The sequence below is a fragment of the Phalacrocorax carbo genome, chromosome 22, assembly GCF_963921805.1.
Source record: "Phalacrocorax carbo chromosome 22, bPhaCar2.1, whole genome shotgun sequence".
NCBI lineage: Eukaryota > Metazoa > Chordata > Aves > Suliformes > Phalacrocoracidae > Phalacrocorax > Phalacrocorax carbo.
The window spans coordinates 6176503-6201138 of NC_087534.1; the positions used below are offsets into that span (position 1 = coordinate 6176503).

Sequence of the window (24636 nt, forward strand, 5' to 3'; positions counted from 1 at the left end):
CTTGGTATCAAGAACTGACTCCAGTCCTTGAGCTAATGCTCGGAAATGTGTTGACTCATTCCTGCAAGTCCAAGAGCACAATAAATGATTTTTGTTATAAAAGAAGCTTTTTGTTTTGAGAGAAGGGTCTCAGTTTCTCTATGGAACTGTTTCTTCTCTTCCATTGAAATAAAAGGTTGTGTCATGAGATGGAGGCTTTCCTACCCACTACCAAGACTGTAGAGAGGTGGTGATGTAGGCAACTACCTCAAAGCTTACACAAAGAAAGAAGTTAAATTCACTTTTAATATTTTCAGCATACTTTTAATATTCACCCAAAACACATCTGCTGTGGTGACATTTGTGAACAGGCCGAAGTTATTCTGAAAAGCTTTTCACATAGTCTCAAGTATAAATATTTTGATACAAAAAAATAAAAATCCCCCCCCTCCAAACCCAACCCCTTGTGCTCACATTCAATGGCGTGCCATCGTGCCCTGAATAGACGTGGCCTCCCCGCTCCACGCCCAGCCGGCCCACAGCCATAGGAGACAGGCAGCGTTAGATGCCTCCAGCCCACACCGGGTTTTTTGTCCTGCCAGTGCCAGGAATCCAGGAACAGAAGAAGAGTCTGAAAGGTGTTGAGATGAACTTACTGGCTCTGAAGGTGCTTAGAGTTGTGGGGTAAGGAAGGCGCGAGCGAGCCGCTGGTCGCCGCAGAGGTGAAGGCACCGCTTCCATCGGCAGCAGTTCCAGCGGCGGCTCCCTGCGGTTTAGGTGCTACTGACGTTTTGTAGCTTCAGCTGAGGACGTGGAGACTAGAGGTGAGGAGCGGGGGCTCATCTCCTGGGGCTGGTGTAACAGTACCACCTTGGTTACACAGAGCCACGGCCGCTGGCTCGTTGCCCGTTATCAGGGCTTTCCCAGAACAGGTCTAGCTCAGGCGCTAGTTCACTGAGACATTGTGAGAGCATTCGCTGGCTAGGAAAGCTGAGCTTTTTTCCTTTTTATATTGTACAGCAGCGATAGATAAACCCAGCTAGCAGCAGCATCCTATCCTATCTTGTCCGCAACGCACGCTCGGAGATCATTACTATATTTCACCTACTTACCAACAAATGCGTCATGCTTACAATAATAAGCTGATCAGAGGCTTTGACATTTTACACTCAGCATCTGAGTTGATTTCAAGTCACTGTGACTTTTAAATTAAATTATCCCATGCATAGAAACAAAAGATGCAGAAGAACACAGCGAGGATTCACAGAACTCGTAGTCAAGTACTTATTAACACACATATATATATTAAGCTTTAAATCAAAACCAAATCTTTCCAGTTTTTTTTTAATATATGCACTCTATATGACGCAACAAACATTAGCATGGTGTAGCGCTCAGTCACACGGTGCTCTGCCCGTTACACAATGTCTGCTCTACTGTTATACTTCTTCCCTTTTAAACAAATGCAGGTAGACTAGACTCTTTAAAACAATACAAGCTGGCCATAACACTGTGGCTGAGCTGCCCTCCTTTGTAAGTGAAGGAGTTCTAGTTCTGTTACATTAGGAAGGAGGGAAATAATATTGCTTCGGGATCTTAGATGATCTTGTTCTCCAGGGCTTCGATCCTTTTTGCCACAGCTTCCAGTGAGGAAGTTAAGTTAAGGGGAAAAAATGACAGTGCACATTAGTGATTCATTGCTCAAGTCCTGCCCTGGCTTGCAGAACAGGTAACGAATGGAGCTGCCTTGCTGGGAGCAGGTAGCAGAGGAATGCTGTCATCAGCATTTCCAGAACTGTCCAGGTTGATGAACATTTATTGAAGGTAGAAATATTCATGCAGGCACGCACGCTCGCATGCACCTATGAATTTGCTATAAAAGGAAGGGTAAAAAATGTGAGGATGATTGGGGTGTGTTTTGAGTGGTTGACAGAATCCCTGACCTTGAGCAGTATGGGTTGCATGAAGAGTGGAGCGGAGTGCTTTTCTTAGAGTTATATAGTGCGTTGCAATTTCCTGCTCTTTTCACTAATTGCTTTTCATGATGTGCCTGAGAGCGGCAACCTACTGGGTGAGAACTACTGATTTACTCTGACCTTTCGCATAACCTAAGTCGTGGATTTCACTCAATTTGAGTTAAAGAGTAGAAAATATACCGTGCAACTGCCATAGCAAAGCACAGAAATGTGTGAATAAATTAGGACATTGCTTTTAAAATTATATTCTCTCCTTATTGTCAGTAATGAAAAATGTCCCTAGCCCTGTGTGAGCCCCCCCCAAGGTTTCACTAATTCCTCATGAGACGTTTGCATCTTATCGACAACTTCTTTCTTGTTTCTCTTTCAATCACTTACTTATGTTCTTTTTGCAATGTGACAGGACCCAGCATGGCAAAATGCAGTCCCACAAACTCAGTTCGGATGGGATCCAACTCGCCTCACTGGAGATGTTTGCAGCAAGCAGGTACATGAGAGTCAGCCTCTCGCAACTGAGGTTTAGAGAGCTGGGAGAAATTGGACCAGTCCGTCTGACTACTGGACCTATCCCTCTGAGTTTATCCAGACCCTCGACTATACAGAGGTGGTTTGCTTTAGAAGACCCTCTTCCCCTCCAGTGCTGTGGAGGAATTTAGGCAGCCTACTCGGATGTTCTCCTTGTAGACATTTCCTGTCAGATAAAAAGAATCCAGTCCATGGAGTTTTAATGACTGGGTGAATCAGCTGCACGTGTGCACCAGTGGTGCCATCTGCTCACAGGCCAGCGTCACCCACCGCTGCTCTCAGCCCTCACATTCTGGCCTGCTTCACAGGACCCGCAGCTTGCAGGAGCAGCAGCAGCAGCCCGTGCATGAGCCATGCTTCCACAGCCGTCACAGCGGCAGCATTTAAGCATCTTTCTAAAAACTGACCTAGGTCTTGGTGCCCGCAGCTCATTGCTATCTTGCAATGGTTTGACATATTCTACTTTGGCTCTGTTGGTTTTGTTCTACTTATTCTGTGTCAGAGCAGTAGCTGCGCACTCTGGTGCAGGGATTCTTGTTATGGACACGTATAACCCAAATGCCTTTTTCCCAGCTTCCTGAACACCTGCCCAACTCCCTTCCCCCACGTGTAGACCTTCCCCACTGGTCCCCCCTGAAAGCACAACCCGACCCACTGAGTTCTGAACAAAGACAGCTTCAGAAGGATATGTTTCTGCTGCAGTGAATCTATGAGGTCTTCTACTTTGGCCTGGAACTTCACAATAGATTTACATTCACATGGATCTTCCTCTGTGGATCAGAATATCAAGAAGTTGCGTTAAGTTGCACAAAAAAAAGAGATTAAATCAAAATCACTGAGACAAGTGAAAGAAAGCAACTCTTATTTTCTTTGTCACAGACATGAAGGAAATCAAAATGTCTTTCCTTCTAATTATCTGACTGATCACATTGGCTTTAACCTCAGATGACTAAAGAATCTCACATTTTCTTGTTATATAGGCCAAGCTCTGCACAAAATTGTCTTTCCTGGATTTCCAAGTTTCCTGAAAACCCACTGAGCTCTGCTACTGGTGCTTCAAATTTGCCCCCCAGAATTTGAATCTTACGACATACAGTGCTCAAAACAATCTGTTTGCCACTTTTAGGCCCAATAACATCACCATGGAGGGCCGTACGCTTTGCTGCTGGTAAACTTCTGTGAAATGAAACTTTGGAGGTGCTGTGTACAGGCTGAGAGTCAAGTCTTGTTTAAGCTTTCCGTTTCTTGAGCAGGCGGAGCAATGTGCATCAATCAGTTTGCTCATCTATGTCGATAATTTACATATGTTCTTCAAGAAAAATCAGTTTAAATTGAAATAGGAGCAAAAAAGGGTACTGAGATGACTGGGGAAACAAAGGGGGTGTTTACAAGATCACTCTGACTCAGGTCAACTGCCTGGCAAATGGAAGCAGTAAACCGGAGATGGACTTCTTAAGGGAAAGGACATAAGGTGCACAAAAATGCAGTGGAATTTAACCAGTCATGAGTAAACTAAAGCTGGATATTAAGAGAAGATTTCTAGCCATCTGTTGATAAATACAAGCTGGCATTGGAAATCAAACAAATACAGATAGTTCCTTTCCTTTTTTCTTTAAACTCAAATGTTAAGGGAATTTTTTTCAAACAAGTACTTTTTCCAAAACCTATTTTTACTTCTTTTGAATGCTGAAGTCTAAAAGTATTTGCTTTCTCAAAAGATATTTAAATACAACATGTTGGGGGTTTTCATATGGATCCTCTCATCTTGTTCTTGGATTGACTCCTGCTTTTTAAAGTAGCCATGGCAAAGAGACTCTCTGTCTCGCAAGCCGGCTACCAGGCTCTGCAGACACAGGACCCTGGAGGGTGTTGTCCCTCTTGGATTTCCCCAGGAGGAAAGGAGGGTCCCATCTTCAGGAATCTAGAGAGCAGGGCGCTTGCCCAGGTCGTCTATAGTGGAGCAAGAACCTAATATGATTTCCCTGAGGCAAGGCCTCTAACTTCCTCAGTACTTTTTTCCCTCTAATATACATTCAGCAAGAAAAACAGATGAGTCACCTTCTGCTAAGCCACTAATATTTACATGGGTGTCTCTTAGTCTTGGCACAAATAATGATAGAAATCGCGAAGAAAAGGAAAAAGCAGATTAACATTTGGCAATGTGTCTTATTTCGTCCAGTTGATGTTGTAGAGCATCTCTGCATGCCATGAGAGCAGTGGAGGTCATGGGGCACTCAAGAGCAGGTCTACACTAATTGAAAGTAGAGCTGAGCTTGGCAGAGCTTTCTTGGGGACTAAATGGGCCCCATCAGAGCTGTGTGCAGTGTATCTTGCTGGGAACTAGAAGGAAATATTTGCCTGGCAGGATAAAGGAGCCTGAGCACCTAGTCTCCACAAGAGAGTGCCAAGTCCCTGATGAGGCCGGCAGCGTAGCTCTCAGCAGTGCTGCAAGGTATTCAATGTCTGAAATGAAGCCTGAGTGTTTCACATTCACCGTGGTCTGCCTGATCAAGCAGATGCATTGCAAGGGCCAATATTTCATAGGAGGTATATGGTTCCTTCAAAATAAAAATCCAGAATAACTGTGACAGTTTTTTTTTTTAACAATTTTTAGACTCAGGTTATTTACAGGTTAATATTCTTTAACTTTTATGTTATTCTTTACCTCCTCTTGTCATGCCTGTGTTCCAGTCAGTCCTCTCAGCCTTTGCTTCACTAGGCTATCCAAACCTGGGCAACTTAGCATTCATGTCTCCCAAATTTAGACACCTATGAGTCATGTGGAAGATAGTAGATGCTTATTTTGGCTTGAAATGCATCACCCTTGTGGTGCCTGTTTGACTGTAGGAGCAGCCAGTGGTTAGCAGGCTTCAACTCAGATGCCCAATAAATCAACCCTTAGCTTCTCTTTTAAGAGCAACTCTTCTTTCCTTATGTCACTTTTGGCTGTTCTCAGGTTCTGGTACAGCATGAAGTCATCATTACTGACGAGGAAGGGAGAGGAGGAGAGAAGGGGAGAAGGGCGGAGGAAGGGAAGGAGAAGGCAGTTCGTGAGAGGGGAGATGGATGAGGTAGGTGTAGGCATGGCTGTGGTTCAGGTAACCACCCAAAATGTCGATGTCTCATGATCCATCCAAGTACCCTACAAACTCGATACAGTGAGTTTGTAACATCCATTTGAAGGGGCATTTTTGTCCTTCTGCTTCCAGCCTGGATTCTATGACTAAATCCCCCCTTTCCCCAATCTCCCACTCTTACCGATGCAGATTTTCATTTGCAGCTTTTTCCCGATCTTGCTGATGGTTCTGAAGTCAGCCGTGTAGAAGTAGTGCTCGGCTACTGGTTCTGAAGCAATTTCCCTCAGCTCATCCTCAACTGCGTTACCAACTCCCACAGCAAACATCCTAAAGCCTGCAAGCAATGGGAGCCTGTCAGCTGGACAGCCACGGAGCATCTCGCTGCTCTGGTACCAACCCCTTGTCAGTTTGTGCATCCTTGCTCACCTGCTGGACCACGGTCTCCACACACCTCTGCAGATGTTAACTGGGAAATGAATCCCTTTACCCTCTACTATTCTAGATTTATTTCAAGCCGGTCAACCAGGGCTCCAGAATACTCTTTGCAGGCAAAGTCTTACTGGAATTATCCAGACAATGACCACTCTCACCACAAGAACAATGTTTTGGAGACACAAGAAAGGACAGATGATCATAACACCTTGACAGGATCATGCATCCAGCTAGTAGGGAAACAAAGGAAAACAGCAAAGGAAACTGGAAGTTTTCAAAATAGCCCGCAGCCACCATTAATTAACCTATGTGGCAAAGTCCCTGGTGCAATGGAGACCTGTGGTTCAGCAAAATTGTAGGTGAATTTCTTTCTAAAATTGCAAGTCATACATAGACTGTCAAGAGCAACCCATACTGTGAGTTAAGAACATGTCCAGGTACTATGCTTCACTGCCAGGAGATTTATTGGCCATCTCTGGCTTAAACTAGTTTCTATTGAACTGAGCTGCAGTTTTCCCATTGACTTGAACGGTGACATTGCTTAACCCCTATTTTAAAATATTTGCCTCTACTTTTCCATGTCTAGGGACTGGCAATGCTTTCCCCTCCTCTCCTTTTTGCCTTGTCTTTCTGCCTCTGGATGTATCCAATATTTGTTTTTTTCAAAGTTCAACTCAAGGAGCATGTTTGGAGTCTAGTTATAAGCATCTTGTTATTTATACCACTAGAATCACTTATGAGCAGATGTTGGAGATTTCTGCGTAGGGACAAGAGAGGAGGAAGAAACAAGGCATAAAGTTTTATCACCACAGAGGAATAATTTCCGTAGATACCATTTATAAGGACCTTCTGTTTTGTAAAAGCGAAACATCCACATAATATACCAACATGCTTTGTAAACATCAGCTTTTCATGAGCTCGTACCTGACCTTTATTATTATGTGCTAGACCCTAGTCCCATCTAGTGGTCGACTGAAGTTAAAAGGAAGTAGAGGATTTAGCAATTCATGAGCATGTTCACATGGGCTGCATCCATTTAACACAGAGATGTCAGGAGACTGGGAACTTATTCAGCAGGTCAGCAAAGGGGCAGATCTCAAGATATTTATACTTCACAGTGTTTAGACATATAAATATATCAATACGGACCCGCTGTGCACTTTTAATATTCCAGTAGAAGCTGAAGAAAGTTTCTTATTAGTGTGTCTGGGATTTGGACAGGGAGTCCAGAGTAACTCCCTTAATCTGTGTTTTTGCTTTATTTATTGTTTTATTTATTCTTTTTCTTTTTCCAGGCCTTAAGGCTGTTACAGCCAAGCCACACTTGGCCCTACAGCTCCTGTTACTCTCCCAGGGGCTCTCTGATGGGCGTTTTTGCCTCTCCGAGAGTACCACTGATGCTGACCTGACTTTCATTACTAACTTAAGACAAATCCTCAGCTTCTCCCTGTCCTTCCCTTCACATTTGTGTGAAGCATGCTAGACCAGCACGCGCCCCATGCCAAATGTGTGAAACTCCATCCTGCCCAGCAGAGACACCTGCAGCAGACTTAGATCAAAGACACAGAGGGGCTGTGGGAACAAAAACCAGCTGCTGGCAAACCAAGATTTCTCTGAACCCCAGCCAGAGCTGCTCCAAGTTCTTTATGAGCGTGCAAGCACAGTCAGGCAACAGCCTGACAAAGTCCCTCTCTAGTAACCTGTTTCTATCCAAAGTAAGAGACATCTCCAGGGGAAGAGTCATACCTAGGTTGACACTAGATGCAGTACCTGGGGCAAGGGAGAAACAAGCCACAGAATTCAGGAGACCTACCTAAGTCTTTGGCTTTCTTAGCAGCATCAGTGATGTAATCTTGTGACCGCCCATCAGTGAAGACTATGCCCACCTTGGGAACCCCAGGCCTAGCTCCGTTGATGATGGAAAAGGAACTGTCAATGAGGTACTTCAGAGCCTGGCCTGTCATCGTTCCTTTCTCCATGTAGGCCATTTTCTTGACTGCTGCTTTGATGTCCTTCTTGTTCTTGAACTGCCCCAGTGGAAACTCCTGTCTGACAGAACTGGAGTACTGAACCAGACCAACTTGGGCCTGTTTGTCTGACACCTCCAGCGAGTCCACAATCTGGTTGATGAATTTCTTCACCAGCTCAAAGTTCTCAGGCCGCACACTCTTGGAGCCATCAATCAGGAAAACGAGATCCAGAGCAGATCCTGACCCACCACTGCAAGCTGAAGCAAAATACGAGAAGAGGGCAAAAGAAGACAGCAACTAAGACCCCAATTAATTATGTAGGACAATATAACCCTAGAGTAATTTTATCGTTAATGAAATAGGTTTAATCAATCAAAACTTAACAACAAAGCACGCTAAAATTTTCAAAATAATTCTTGGTTATAAATGCATGGTTTCCTCTTCTGCCTTTTCTGAACAGAACAGGTCTATCCTGTCGCAGCCCTATCACCACCATATCGCTGCAGATCACAGCTCAGCTCAGCGCAAATGAAAATCATTACATACCGCTGCAGGTCTTCCCATCGCTGTTCAGCGTGAAACCCTCTTTACAAGCACACTTGTACGCTCCTGGGGTGCTGATGCAGATCTGCTCACAGTCGTGGTCTCCAGTGGCACACAGGTCTGATACCACTGCAAGCAAGGGCGCAGATTAAAATCAGAGACCATGCCAAGGCTTCTCAACCCAGCGCCTGCTCAGCCCATCCACAAGGCACGATATTTGTCCCGTGCGCTCAGTGACAACTAAACGCGCTCTGCAGCAAGACGAGGCAGCAGAGGTCATTACTTTTGGGTAGTGACTGAGATACAAGAGGCACGGAGAAATTTTCACAGGACTCCTGACTCTACGGCACCACCCGGCCTAGAAACAGTCTCCATACTGAGGGCAAAAACCGTCTGCCTGTTGAGCATATCACAAGGTACTTCAGTCTCCAAAGCTACTGCTTGAGATCTGTTTCCAACCTACCATTGGGGCTGGCCAATACCCATTTTTTTCAGTTATGTAGCACAATTATGATTATTGAGTTCAGCCCCGTGTACAGTTTTCTTTACTGCGTGGGATTTATGTCCAAACGTACTTGGAATTCGCTTCGGAGCTATCTTTGCACGCTCAGCTTCCAGATTTGCTCTCTACAAACATTTCTGCCTGCTGATCTTAACCTGGATGTGACGCCTGAGATGCTGAGCAAACAGAAGCTGAATTGCAGCAGTCTGAGCCAGCAGCATTCGGTGACCGACAGCACTGACATGGCTACAGCAATGATGATGGAACACAAACTTGAAACAGATCTGGTTGAAGCAATTAGTTTACAGATACCAGGGAAATCTGTGGAGAAAAATGAGCATTTCTGGTTCTGTCATAATGATGGGAAGTGGAGCAAAGTCTTTCAAAGTTAAGGGGCTTCTATTCATTATTTCAAGCTGTTTGTGTTCTGCTCTGCATGTATTTTGTACTTCTTCTGGCCTTCCCAGGTCCCATGTGTGCATATTGTGCCAACACTGGTAGACCTTTTCAGCAGATGTGTAGCTTGTATATTTAGGAATATTACTAACCATGCAGGTGGCTGTAACATTGGGCTCTCAGGTTGAGTTCTCTGAAGCCTACAGAGATATTACTAGTCTAACCAGTGGCTAGATTGCCAAGGGTCTCCCTTTTTTCCCATGTGTTTGTTGAGCATTATGGGAAACAGCTTGGACAGTGCCGCACAGTTCTTCCTGCTGTCAGTACCCACAAACCCTGCTTTGCAATAGCAGGTGGTGTTTGGGTACATCTCCAAGGATGGTTTTGTGCAGCTGCTTGCATAGCACGATAACAGCCCACTTGGCAGTTAATATGGTGCTGTTCTCTGTTAGCTATAATAATCCTTAGCACAACGCTTCCGTCAGATGCATCTCTGAGGGTTTTTACCATGGGGAGAACGTTGTCATCTGCATGTTACAAATTTGAAAAGCAAGGCACAGAAAGGATTTTTTTTTGTCTTTATCTTTTTAAATGACACCAATGCCTGAATTTCAAAACACACTGTGAGGCCTCTCCGTCTCCAGCTGACTTCTGACTCCAGGGCAGCCAACACAACCTCCTACAAATATTCATGGCTTGGATTCCACCGTCTCAAATTTTGTCTCTATCCACCCTTTAGTATGTAGTATTTGTTCCCCTCTTTCATGAGCTTCTGGTGCAGTGACACCTGATTATAAAACATGACTCACTTTATATTCAAAATTTTCCTCCTTCCTACGAAGGAAGATATTTTCCTTGACGAAAAGCTGCTCACCCCCATCATTTTCAGCCTGAAAGTTGAATCATGAAATTTTACACCTCTTGAAGAAATTGGTCTCGGAGAGTTTTACAGGTCCATCTGCGTGTATGTGTTCGCAATGCCTTGCCACAGGCACCGTGGTGTATTGCACCTTTTAAAAAGTGTTGCCACACGTCTGTGCTTCGGCAGGATGTGTGTGCGAAACCCCCAGGCCTCTCTTGCTGGCACATAAAATGGATATTTATAGACCACCTCCTACAGTCTTGTGAGTACATTTGAAAGTAATAAAGCTTTCTCACTCCATTCACCGGTTCATGTAGGAGTGAATATGTGTTTGTAGGATAGTCAGGCTCTTTTTATATGCTATGCAGAAAGGCATTAGAAACTGCACCAGCCAGGAGAGTTTCCTGCCTCACAAGGCTTGCAAAAACAACAGCATAGCCGGGCAAAGGCCGTTCAGCCTCTAGCAGGGAAGTGAAACCATCCCTTGCTCAGCTGGGAATTCAGATGACAATACTGGTGGGGGAAATTACAAGCCAGATTCTCGGAACTGCCCAGATAGGCTTAAACAAAAGGACAATGATTTTATTTATATAAAGATCATGTTTCCCAGGTTCTTTTTCAATGCCTCAAGGAGTACGTCAGTCATGTTTACAAACTCTTCAGTGCAAATGAAGTCTGGAGACTTCTCTAAATAAAGCCTGAAATTCCCTAAAAAACCCCTGAAATTCTTGAAAGGCAACTTCAAAGAGCCTCTCTCTTCCATTGCTGCTTCGTGCCCCTGCAGACCCAGGTCCTTGGAGCAAGGAAGCAGCTGGATGAAGGTTGATCACACCTACAACCTCCACGTGAAAAGCTTGCTGGCAGCCACTTGTACCTCTTGGCTAGGAACCCGGGGCTGTGGCAAGGACTTACCACAGAAGGCTTCTTGAAACTTGTGGGTCAGCTTCTCTATAACACTGTAGCTCTCCACATAGTCCACGTGGTCATCCAGGGGCTCGCTGGCAATTTGCCGCAGTGTGTGCATGTCCACCCGGCCAACCCCGATGGCAAAGATCTCGATGCCAGCTGCTCTGGCCCTTGCTGACACATCCTGCACTCCATCCTGGGGACGCCCATCGGTCACAACGATCGCCACCTAAGCAGAGGAGGGCAGAGGCAAGGTGTGTGCTTGACTAGGTGTTAATAGCACTATTGCTGTGGAACGGGCTGGGTTAGTAAAGGAGGTTTCGCATTTCTAAAATTAAAGAAAAAGGAAATGTCAACCCCTCCTCCCCCTCTTCCCATTCTTCCTGAGGTCACACAAGCCATGTTTTTTATGTGGGGTTTCTTTTTGCAGTGGAAAGGTTAAACTGCCATGGATGTGACTGATTTAATTAAGGGACAACTGGTGCATCTCGCCCCTAAGGGAACCAAAGTAAAGGTTATGTTCTTCATATGCAAACTAATGCTCAAGCCAAAATCTAAGTGTCTTCATGAACCCCCAGCTGACACTAAGGACAGCTCTGACTCAGTATGGAACTTGAAAGAATCTCAGGAAATGTAATGGAAGCATCATGAGATGAAGACTTTTCCCCATTTTATGGATGGAGAAGCTGAAGCAGAGACAGGGGAAGAGATCTGCCCAAGGTCACGATGCCTGTCAGTGCCTGCCATGATTTCTGATTCCCTGTTCCACAATAAATAGAAGAGGTGAAATCCTACCCCTACTAACGCTAACATTAAATTGACAGCTTTTTAAAGTGGGAACTGGATTTCACCCTGGATTAGATGGAGCCCTGAACCGGTGGAAAGCCTCCAAGAGTCCTGCTCCTGTTGCTAGATTGTCCATTTTCCTCTTTGTTTTTCTTCTGCTAAGTGACATTGTCACAAAAACCTTCATTTTTGTTCTTTGCCAATTCATTTACTCCTGCCACTTTTCCTCACAACTGTTTTATTGTGACACCACTGTCAGCTCCAGAGCAAATCATCGGGATGTAATGCAGTATGGAGAAATAGAATCAGCAGGAGCAGGTGAGCCACTAAGCAGAAAAAACCTCTACATCACAGGCAAATGCGCTCAGTAATATAGAAAGTAAAGAAACATCAAACAAAAAAGGGGGGGGAAAAAATCTATCTGGCAGCAACAGTGAGTTTGAATGAGCTGTCATCTGGTCATCAAGGCAGTATTTGCTGTTCTCCTCTATGCCATATATGCTCTCCATCTTTCTGAGGATAAAATCAGACCCACCAGCTGCTCCATTAGGACAGTGTGATGGGTGTTTTACATCCTCAGGCAGGAGAAAAAGTCATCTCGGGTAAGGCCAGGAGCGGGGCTCCCTGCCCCACGTGCCCAAGGGGCCTTGGCCATGCAGATGAAGCGGCTCCTTCCCCCTCTGCCCACCCATCAGCCGAGGGCTGGCTGAATGCTGCAGCCATCTGTCCCGCAGTAATACTGCAATATTAAAGTAATCCGCTGCCCCGTTCAGAGCTTTCCTTCTATGCAAAATGTGGGTGAACCAGGAAAAATGTAGAGCTTTTCAGTCTGGAGGTGCAGGGCTGTAAGTTCAGGTGATTATCTGCACTTCCTAAGGGCTACAGAATTAAAAATTCCGGGTCGCATCATAATTCTGTCACTGGCTGATTCCAAGGGGGGAAAAAAATTCAAGTTTTTCACTTCTGCTTGTGGCCAAAATAAGGAAAAGTGTCACCCGTGGCAGATGTCAGTGTGTGTTGTAAAGGGGAATGAGTATGGAAATCAAAGCTCGCCCGGAGGAGCAGCGGGTGGCTTCTGGACCAGAGCCCGCCGTGCAGTCGTGCTTTCTGCCAGGAGAGAGAGCCCGCGACTCAGCCGCTCAGCCGCCGCCGAAGCAGCCCTGCTCGCTGCGAACAGGCCGCAGCGCTGAGACAGGGGCCGCCAATTAGAGCTTATCAAAAGCCAACCTGTCAGGAAACAAGATGTATTATCAAGTAGCTTCTGCGAGGAACACGGCCCTATGAACAGGTTCCTGTCAGTAGCTGTGTATCTTTCTTGCAGTGTTTGTCACAGGATGGAGGTGTTGCATGTCCTCCCGGCATTTTTCTGCCTAAATAAGATGATTCTCCAAGTTTAAGCCGTTCCTTTGGTTCTTCACATCAGGGTGGCATCTTCCCATAGGCCTGAGCTCCTGATATGACCCAGGAGGAGCATCCACATCTGGATGTGGTGGGAAAGGTCTTCATAATGCATCTGTGTGAAAATCTACTCTACAGCACTCAAAATTTATGTTGCTTTCTGACCTGCTGTCAGAGAAAACAAAACTTCTGGGTATGAAGAGTCTGGATCAGGCATCGGGAATTAACCAGGGAACCCACAGCTAAAATGAATGTACCAGTGAGTCAGACCAAGCGCCAACCAGCCAGGGAGTGTCTCTGAGACCATGGCCAGGACCAGGTGCTTACAGAAAGAATGTAAGAAGTAGAACAAGTACAAAGTGATCTTGGTATCATACGTTGTTTTCTTGATAATTAGGAAATTCTGATTTTTCTTAGGATTCCCCCTCCCTGCCAGCCTGAGGCAGTGAGTTCCAGCATGAGAAAACCCCATCATTTTGCTTTCAAAACCTACCTCCACATTATTTGCAGTCACAGGTTCTTTGTAATTCTCTGTATTATGACCTTGTCTCATTTAAAAAGCTGAGAGTCCTGGTGTGTGCCTTGTTTGGTAAGGAGCAAGAGACAGGTCGGAGGAAAGGAGCACCCGCTGCATCCTGGAGAGGCTGGCACTGCTCTGCGGCGCGGGGCTTGTGCTGGACTTAGCAGGGAGCCATGTGAGAGGGATTAAGAAAGGGTGAATGCTTTTGCTGTCTCAAATAGGTGAACAGGATCTCCAGTTTTGCCCTGAGGAAACTCAGAAACTTTTACTTTTCAAGGTCAAAACTTTTACTCATTTTAACCAACCACATTTCATTTTCCTGTGAATTCCTAACTTTCTGGATCCTTCTCCTGTTCTGTCCTACAGAAATCCCCCGTGTTCTCATGACACAATTTATTCTTGGTTAACTAAGACACCAAGGTATTCACGGGCATCCCTATGTGTTCATACCTGGGGGTTGCCATGTGTAGGCAACCCCGCAGCTAATGAGGTAGCTTTGTCTCGCTATGCCCTGGGTAACATGACCGTTGTAGCAGCACTGAAAGGAGAATCGGGCAGAAAGTTGAATAAGCCCTTGATTTTCTCGGCAATTTGACGATCTATTTATTGTTCCTCCTAAAGGAAGATAAAAGTAATTGGGAACCCCTGTAGTTTTTGACAAAGGTATAAACAGACTTTACTCTGAGCTCCTACAGAAACAAATAGTGCTTTTCCCTGTCCCGGGGTGACATTTGCTGCACAGAGCACAGCCAGACCGAATGATCTCGTGATGCTTTGACCGGTGTCCCACATGGCTGACAATCATCACACCGATTTTCACAAGGTCTGGCTGGATGTCTGCTGTGTGAAGGAGCACAGACTGTGTCCAATGTTTCGGGAAGCTTCACCTCCCTGAATTACTGCGTGACCTGTTCCTCCTCCCAGGCAGATGACGGGGTCACCCTGAGCAGCATGAGGGTCACAGAAGGGAGAAGTTTGCTGGACTTCAAGGCATTATGGAAAAAAGTAGAAAAACAACCAGGGAACCAAGGAACGCAAATGGTTGTAGAATCTCCCACCTTGGAAGTATTCAAAAGCTGTCCAGACATGGTCCTGAGCAACCAGCTCTAGGCCCTGCTTGAGCAGGGACAGGCTGCTCAGTATGACCTCCACAGGACCCTTCCAACCTCAGCCTTTCTGTGATTCTGTTCTTTGACCAGGTCCAAGGTGGAAGGAGAGAGGTAATAACCTGTAGTGATTTTTTTTTCTTTTTTAATGCTTAAGATAAATCATTAAAAAGACCACTCCTATTCTGTTTTTTCAGATGTCCAGCAAGTATCAGGGAGATAAAAGAGCTTTAGAGGTCTTTGTACCACTGTCCACAGAAAGATTCATGCTTCAGCCATGCTACTGCAGTAAGCCACTAAAGAAATCAGATTTTTTTGAAGTGTTCAGATATTTAAACTAAAGGCTTGTTTGGCATATCAGCAGCTCTTGTGTGTACTGAGATGACAGGAAGCTGCAAGGATTGCAAGAGCTTGTTGAGTGAGTTGTCTGGCAGCCCAGCTGCAGAGTAGACAGGAGCAGAAAAGTAGTGCACATGGAAGGGGGTTACTTAAATGGTGTGGAAGGGACTAGTTAGCTAAAGATCCAGGCATTTTCATAGACAGCTCTGTGTAAATGTCTCTTCAATCTACAGTAATGGTCAATGCTGCGTGTAAGGTGTCAGGCTGTATTAAGGAAAAAATAGAGACTAATACTGAAAGTATTATAGTAGTGTTGTAGAAAACAGGATTGTGTCCCAGTCCTGACCTAACATGGTCGCCTTTACTTAAAATAGACATTGGGGAATTAGACAAAGACAGGAGAAAATAAAGAAATAGGGTGAGATGTCTGAGGGTCGTGAATGGATTGGGCAGCCGTCCTAGAGGAAAGTGAGTCTGAAAAGATCCCATTATTTGTTCCATTTGAAAGGCAGACAACAAGAAAACCAGTGAAATCAATGGGAGCTGCCTTCATACAACAAGACTGGAAATCAGACCCCTCTTTTAGGATCCTTCATTTATAACCCAGGTACCATTCTACGTGCAACGACTGGCCATAGGGTTCCTGTTTCTTGGTTTCCTCCATCTGCTGGGTGAGGATGTCTGCCCAAGTCAGAGATCTGAGGGCCCTGTGGGGGTTGCTGGGGCTGTGCCATGGTTGTGCTCAGTGTGGGATCACCGGTGCCACGGAGAGCACTGGAATTACTCTTCCAGTAATGAGCTCCTCATGTGGGGGATGGCAAATGCATGAAACACTCTTCACTCCCTTTGCTGCCCCTCTGCCCACCCTCCTTTGCTCAGAGGACAAATGGTGAGGAGAACAGCTTCAGCCATCTTGGTGCCCCTGACTGTTTTTTCCCTACAAGTAAATCTTCTGGACTGAAGAAGACAGACAAAAGGGATGGAGCCCTTCAAATACCTTGAGCTCTCAGGTCCCAAAGGCCACTTAATGGCAAATGAGCAACTGCCTGTGATTTCTGTTGATGCACAGCCATGCAACAGCTCCCAGGTTTTGGAAAGAAAACTTTGTGCATGGACTGGCACCATTCATGCACCCTCATGTATCTGTAAAGGTGCTCAGCAGCTTTGACTGGAAGTCTGATCACATGAGACTGGACAAGAGACGACTGCAGGGGGTTTTCATCAATACCTATAAATATCTGAAGGGCAGGTGTCAGGGGGATGGGGCCGGGCTCTTTTCAGTGGTGCCCAACGCCAGGCCAAGGGGCCACGGGCACAAGCTGGAACACGGGAAGTTCCCCCTGAACGTGAGGACAAACCCCTTCCCTGTGCGGGTGCCAGAGCAGGGGCACAGGCTGCCCAGAGAGGCTGTGGGGTCCCTTCCCTGGAGACATTCACCCCCCGCCTGGACACGGCCCTGTGCCCCTGCTCTGGGGGTGCCTGCTCAAGCAGGGGTGGGACGGGGTGAGCTCCAGAGGGCCCTTCCGACCCCCACCAGTCTGCGACTCTGTGATCCTGTGAGGCACATCTCAGAAGCAAATACTCTAACCACACCTCTAGCGCGAGCTGACCGTTGCCAGGGGAAGGAGCAGCCTCCGCCCTCTCCCGCATCGCTCCCACTTTTACTCTTGCACAGTGGGCAGCCACTGCTGACACTGTAGGAGGCAGGAGAAGCACATCTGAACCTCTCTGCTGCTTGGAGCTGCTTCTGGCACTTCTGGACATTGGAACAATGACTGATGGCGTGAGATGAGAAATAAGCCTTTTTGCAAGGGCATATTGGAAGTAGCGAGAAATAAATGTCTTTTTTGGCCTATCAATACTCAAGAACTGAAATGTTTCTGTGGTCTGACATTCAAACTGTTGGGACTTTCTTGTGTTTTTTTTTTCTTATTAAACAATTTTTGCACTTCAATCAGAGTAAAAATTTCTCAAAAGCAGAAACAGATATTATCATCCAGATAATTTTGTTTTGGTTTCAGTTTGGCTGTCTGGTTTTGTGCTAAACAATACCCAACAAAATCAAACATTTCCCATTACTTTTTTTCCTTCTGGACAGAAGGACACTGGTTTTGTGTAGCTATGGATGATCCTGCTTAGAGGAGACCTGCAGCACCCACTCTGCTCGAGTTTTTCCACCATAGGGTGCTCTGTCCAGGCTGAGACAGCAGAAGGGCTCTGCTGGAGACCTGTCACCTTCCCAGCAGCTCCCCTGGAGTGGTTTTACTGGAGGAAACATCTCTTTCCCATGCAATAGCTGCAACAGCTCTTCAGTGAAGTCATCCCTGGAGAAACTGGGCAGCCCTGAGCTGAGAAATGAGTCCTTTCCAAAGGCGTTGGAGAGCAGTGGCAGCATGGATCGCTGCTGTCTCTGCCGCGGCCCTGAGGCAGACTTTCTGCTGCTGGGAAAGCGGGGAGGAGCAAAACACATCTTGGCAGCAACAGACGGTTGCTTGAACCTCCAGAAAACAGCAGATTTGAGCTAAAGGCTGAATCCACACTTAGTCTCTTTGAAGTAGTTCAGTGAAATGAATGAGAACAATTAGTCTTGCACTTAAAGGTTTTTAAAGCTCTTTACTAAAAAAATAATGATAACAACAATATAATATTAATAATGGCCTGCATTTTTTCTATGGTTTCTTTCGGTGAACCTCAGAGACTTTGGCAAACAAGCTGATGTCACTCCTTTTGAATAAAAACCATTGCAGTTAGGTGTTGGAGTTCCCCTGTGAGAGCCGGGCTCTCAAATCATATTTTGCACCAGCTTCTCTCTCTGGAGCGGATTGTCAATGAGACTTAGTGAAAGTTTATTGGAGCATTATTTTTCTCCTGTTATCACTCTTGGTTTTCTTCCTATTGTGTCAAACCAGGTTTAGGCTAAGGATACATAGAATTTTCCCTCCTGCAAGTACCGCAATAAAAGACTGTATGAGGATTGATTCATTCATATTTGCAAGTTGCTTATAGTGCAACATAGTGAGGGAGCACACAGGGCATCTAATTAAATCATCCTTGTAGGTGACAGCCTCATTTTTAGAGATATCTTGTGAATTCCAGACCAGCAGAGCCTTCAGGTTGCTGATTTTTGAAGTTGGCACATCTTTGCCAGTGCCTATTTTTTACTTTTCAGTGTTATTTTTGACTTGCCATCCCTGGGGAGGTTTTCCATGTTCTGCTCTGCCCTCCCTAGAGCAGTACTAACAGTGAGAGAAATGGAAAGTGACTGATGTTCCAAAAATATTGTAATTGGGAGAAAAATTCCAAGATTCCTCGCTCCACCAGCTGGGCTTTGTCCAGCTGGTGGAAAGCTCTAGCTGCTTGCTAATGCCTTTGCTTATTTTTCTTGTCTGGTCTCATAGCAGAGAGCCAGAGGAGCTGGCATGGGACATAAAGGCCTAGAAAGTGCGTTCACCATGTTTAGCTAAAACACTTATTGTCAAGAATATACACTCTCCACAAGCTTAGAAGAGAGTTTTCCTGATTACGGTCACAGGCCTGAGGTTTGGTTTCATTCATGGTCACATCCAGAGAGAATGAATGAAGTATCTGGGGAATAATTTTTTTAAGACTGAGCTTTCTGGACAGGGAATATGGGTCGGGAGCAGCAATGCCTGTTGCAGCCACGTGTAGAATTAAGCTGACCTTATACCACAGCCTTAAACCCTAAATGGCCCGTAAAGACTGTGTACCTAAAAAGAATACCCAGAATGGAAGCCATAGGCATCAGCCAGCCTCTGAGAAACTGGAAGAGCAGAGGAAGACACCGAAACAGCACTTTGCTTTAATCCTGCAGCTGGAAGGGGCCATTTCAGTGGGAGCTTTCAGAAGGTCACCTCACTTTTTACTATGGTGGAATCTGAAGCATCTTTATTACAATATTCTGGGGAAGGTGAGCATGGTTCACGCCCAGCAAACCTGGCCAAGATCATCATCTCAGGGTGGTATGGTGTCGCAGGTACATTGGAAGCAGGGAGCCACGTCCCAAAGGACAGACCCTCCATGCAGACAGGAGAGAGAGCGAGGCTGGATTAAATTTATGTCGGCAACTTGTGGCCAGCTGTGGCCAAAAGAAAGTTGAGCTTTGTTTTCAAAGAGCTGGGAGGTTTCTTCCTCCCAGAGGTTTGTCACCTTTGACAATTAAACCCCCCACACTCAAAGCACAGAAAAAAATCACCTTTCCTCCTTTTCTGATTTTTCCAATCGCTCCATGATGCGCCACATGAAAGAAGGAGTGTCCAAGAAATGGATAATTTGCTTACCTTATTAACATTGGGAGACCTCAGCCTGGCCCCTTCTGAGTCACTAAAAGCCCGGCTAATGGCAAACTGGATAGCCAGGCCAGTCATAGTCCCAGTGGAGAGCGGCTCTATCCTCCGGACCGCTTGCAGGAGCCCCACTTTGCTTTGGTAGGTCCTGAGAGAGAATTCGTTCTTGACAGCACTGGCATAATTGATCACACCCACCCGGGTGGAGTTGGGACCCACGTCCAGCCCCTCGATCACCCGGGACATGAAGACCTTGACTTTCTCAAACTCTTGTGGGCGCACGCTTCGAGAGCTGTCGATGATGAACACCAGATCGGTGGGTTTGGTTCTACACAGGGTGCCTGGAAAGGATAAGGAGGGAGGAGAAAAATAAAACAAGAAGGGAAAAGTATACCAGGAGGGAGGGGATGGTCGTCTTTGAGCAGAAGCTGAGGCTAGAGGACCTGCAAGCTTCAATCCTTTCTCTGCCTGTCTCAGAGAGGCCCAGCGAGACCACTTTAACCTAATAGTTCTAAATGTTCTTTTTCCTTTCACAGGAAAGTGTCTGTAAGAAAAGCCCAGCCACCAGTTGACAACCTGTACTTCTGAAGGAGCGAGCTGGTGAGAAAGCAGCGCTGCTCTTGTGGGAGCGGGCTACCCACGTGTAAGCCCAGGCTATTGCTAGTGTCTACATGAAACTTAATTCACTTATGGCAGCATGGAGGGAGCAATAAAGCTGTGACCTGAAGCCTCTGCGTGCTTTTCTGCATCAAAATCTCAAAAGGAGTTATTGCATTTCAGACATGGATAAGCAATCCACATGGATATTAATTAATGAGATTATATCTTCATCATGCATGACCAGAAGCAGGCATGAAACTCAGCAGTTCGGGTTCAGCTGTGAATCAAGATACCCAGATTAACTAACGAACATAACATGAACCAGTCTCCTGTTTTTCAGCTAATGGCACTAATAATGAAATACTGTAACACAGCAAAGACCAGCCCTGTTTTATTTCTGTGGGCTGGTGAGGGAGAATCCAATAGAGAGATGTAGAACCACGTAATTGACAGTTAATCTCTACAACTCTACACTAAGACATGAATATCCACTGTGAAATGTGAATGATATAAACAGGAAGCATTAGCAATGCAAAGAACCGAGTGATTTTTTTTTTTTTAAATTCTGTTTAATACTGTTTTCCATCCTAATCTTCAGCTGTGGCAAAATATAAAAAGGACTGATATTTTTTATGATTTTCTAAATGAATTGTCCCATTTTCCCCACCAGATCTATAGCATTCTGTTCCGTTAATTTTTTTCTATCATTTAGCCTGTCTCTGTAGGGCATCAAGTGCTCTGTTAATATTTGATTTCCGCAGAGAGGGATGATATAGGTTATATCATAAAGGAGATTTCTGTGGACAGATTTCTAAATGTGAGCTTTTGGGCCAACAAATCTGTTCCAAATTATGACATAAATATTATAGCTAGTCCTCAGTGTGAAATCTAATGGAGCTTTCAGTCTTTCAGACAGATGAAAATAAATACCCAGCGATATATCCATAAAGAATATAATCAGGTTAGTTTCCTGAGAGACACTAATGCTGAATTTGCTTCTGGCGCCCAGAAAGGTCTTGCTAAAAGATGCTGTGTGTAGAAGGGAAGCAGGCAGTGGTTACTTTGTCAGATGCTCCAGTTTCCACTCAAATGCAATATAACCTCTTCCCATGTGGGTGACTTTTGCCTTGCCACCATGACTCATTGCAGAGGAAGGAAAAACCCACTTGGCAGTCCATCTACAGCATTGCAAACCCTTTACCAGGGGTTGGTTATGCCCATTTTACAGGTGAGAAATGAAGGTACAGAGAAAGGCTCAAATTCTTGCAATCAGTTCCTCCAGAAATAAAGTGCAGATTCCCCTTTGCCACAGTTGCTGACGAATCGCCTCTGTTTTTAGTAAAAACCAAGGAAGAAATGTGGTTTTCTTCCCTAGGAACAGTTGGAACCAATAGAATTTTTAAAGTATATTTTCTTTTTTGCATGGAAGCTCTGCGATTTTGCCCTAAATAACATTTTAAACCTCTTTTTATGAGTGAAGTATATTTCAGGGAATTGAAGAGAAAAGAGGAGAGATCAGATGGGAACTTTGGGATTTCAGCCTGTCTGGTCACAGCCACTGTGTGCACATCAGGGTCTGCAGGACAGGCCTTGGTCATCTGCGGGAGGTGACGGTCAGGCACGATTGCGCTGAGCGACATCTTGGCTCAGCATAGTTTATTTTCAAGTTGAATTAAACTGAAAATAAAATCGTCTTCTATTTTTAAAAATGTCCACACTTGAAGTTATTCAGGAATAGCTGAACTTCACGCACTGATTTAGCAGAAAATATCTCTTAGGGCATCTTTGCCATATTCCTTAAAAGAACAGGAAACCTGCCTAGTAACTCAGAATTAAAAGGTGTTTATTTTAGAAATAGCAATTGCTCACGGTAGAGCTGAATTGAATGACTGGTCTGTTTAGTTTCCTGTCTTCGGTAGCGCTTGGCGGTTCTGCAGCAGAGGTAACGCTCCCTTTCCAAATTACTGAGGAGAAACTGGCCAGTGCACCAGGAGACTGCCCTTCATAAGCAACAGCTGACTGCAGTCGCTGTCACGCTATTTTACAACTGTCAATCTGCCCAGGTATACGCATTATGCGTCATCATAAGTTCATTCACACATTTTTAAAGCCCAGCAGTCATTTTTGCCTTGGCCACCTCTCCTGCAGTGAGCTCCCCGGGTTGGCCGGAGCCCCCAGCAGCATCCTGCCCCTGGCAGAGGAGAGGTGCTGCCTCGCTACCAGGTACTTGCTGACACTAATTGCAGCCTAGGAGTTAGAGAGTGTGCAACCTCAAAGGGCAGGCAGCTCATCTCCCGTCTGGCTGCTTCACACCCCACTTGGAAGACAAACAGAGCAGGATTTTGCTCAAGAAGGGATGAAGTAAAACCTAGGAAAGGCCCATCCTAAGCAGCCTGACCCAGACCTTCCTGCTCAGTGAGGTTAACCAGAGCTCGGGGTGTCTGGCCAGCTCCTCCTCGAGCTCCTGGCAAACACAGCCCGCTGCAGAGCTGCGGAGCCTCTCTCCTGCCTGGGCCTCCTCCAGCCAAAAGCAGCGAGCCCCGAGGCTGATGCTACCCGCGGGGCCAGGGCTGACCTGATGCCACCTTTGCTGCGCCTCTCTACAGACCCCCGACCCCCCGCCATTTCCCTAAAACAATGCGACAGGGCAGAAGCAAACACATCTCCAGGTTTTTCTGCTTTGGGAAAATATTTGAGAAAGCTCCTTTGCTTCCCTGACTGATGTTGGGTATTTCTTTTTCCTTCATCTGCTTCCCAGTTCCGAAGCAGGCTGGTGGCAAAGAGGAAGAGTACCGACACCGTGCATCCCGCCGCTGAGCTTCCCACTTACCTCTTGGCTGTGGAGGTGCCCCGCAAACTCCATAGCTCTGGAGGAGAAGCAGCAAAGAGAGCAGCAAGGCAGAGAAAATCCTGTCCATGGTTGCGGAGGAGCCAGAGGCTGGATGAAGAGTGGCAAGCAGGAGCCTTGGCCCAGAGGTATTAACCTGCCCTTCCTCGGGGAGGCATGGGGCCAGCCCCTGACACGTGTGAAGTGCTGGGGGCGGGGGGCACCGTGGGGAGAGGGACAAGCAAGAAGGACTAAGAGAAAATATTGCATGAAGGTGGGGAGGGGGAGGATGTCCAGCCCTGCTGGCCCCCAGCCCCTCCACAATGGCTTCATTGCTCAGCGAAGGGGATGGGAAGCTATAAAGGGACCCGCAACGGCGTGGTATGTGGGGAATCTGGGACCGTAACAGTGGGACCAGTGAAACCAGCCCTGGGGAACTGGGGTTAACCTGTCAATCACCAGCTCCCGTCTGCAAATCCTGAGCTTTGCCACAGTAAGCAAACGGTCTGCAGTGTGCCAGGCTCGTGTCCTTCCTGCAGCAAAGCCCACGGAGGGGGCGGTGGCGAGGCGGGGGACAGGAGTAGGGTCACACAAATCATCTCTCAGTCCCTGCGTTTGCCAGGCACAGGGCTGGAAACAAGCCTGTGGGACTGGGGGGCTTCGCTTCCTTGGCTCAATTTGCGGGCAAATGCTCAGTCGCAGGAGGAGGGGAGAGGAAGAGGAGAGCCAGGCTTGGGGAGGCAGGGGCGAATGCGTAGGATGCGGAACAAATTTCTTCCTGCGGGAAACAGTTACTTCTGTATGAGGCTGTGCCCCTGTGCAGGAGAGCAGGGAGGGAAGGAAAGAACTCAGTAGCCTAAACTAGATAAATAGACAAGAAACTCAGGATAGACAGACAGATTAGAAGTTTGATTTATTTTTTACAGCGTAGCGTTCAGGTCTGTACACACGAGGGAGATACAGCTCCTGCCACAAAAAGCCAATAATCTAAATCAACAAATAAGACTGATGATGCTGCAAGTGAGCAGAAAGCCAATGTTTTCTTTATGGAAGAACAGCAGGGAGATTTGGTACTAGAGTAAGATGAATTTAATGATGGGTTCATCACAAAGCAGTGCATCTATTTTCTTTTTTTTAACTACTGTATTACACGATTGTCAGTTGATTAAAGCCCTTCTCCTCTGACGGATTACTCTTTGCTCACCTTTCCAGATGCACACCCTTGCAGCACTCATCCATTTCATCTGCATTGTGTTAGTGCAGTGCTATGGCAAACTACCTTTACTTCAAAGTCCAGTTTCTCTTCCCTTATCCAGAGTCACTCTTTACTCCAAAAGTGCTTCAACAGAGACCGAGAGCTCCTGTGGAGAAAGGCTCTTTGATTAGGAAAAAAAGGACCTGTCCCTAGTGAAGTTGCCAGGCTATTCTTAACTCTTTCAACATTAAAAGTGTTAATTAAAATATTAAAAGATGGTTATGTTCTCGTGCAAAAATCAGCATGGATTTGTCCCACCGCTATATTCCCAGGTACACACCATCAATCACAGCCTTTCCTCCATCTCTGGACCTACCTGGAAATTTTTAACCA

General features: G+C 46.0%; 1 protein-coding gene across 1 annotated transcript; it reads right to left on the reverse strand.

Moving 5' to 3' along the window:
• Nucleotides 1–296: 296 nt before the first annotated feature.
• On the reverse strand, nt 297–23250 carry MATN1 (matrilin 1). Its single transcript, XM_064471159.1, has 8 exons — nt 23052–23250; nt 19616–19962; nt 11175–11397; nt 8506–8631; nt 7803–8216; nt 5739–5891; nt 3170–3250; nt 297–1625 (listed from the first exon to the last, which is right to left on the reverse strand). The coding sequence occupies exons 1-8, from the start codon at nt 23137–23139 to the stop codon at nt 1576–1578; spliced, it is 1482 nt and encodes a 493-aa protein (XP_064327229.1). The 5' UTR covers nt 23140–23250; the 3' UTR covers nt 297–1575.
• Between the last annotated feature and the right edge of the window lie 1386 nt (nt 23251–24636).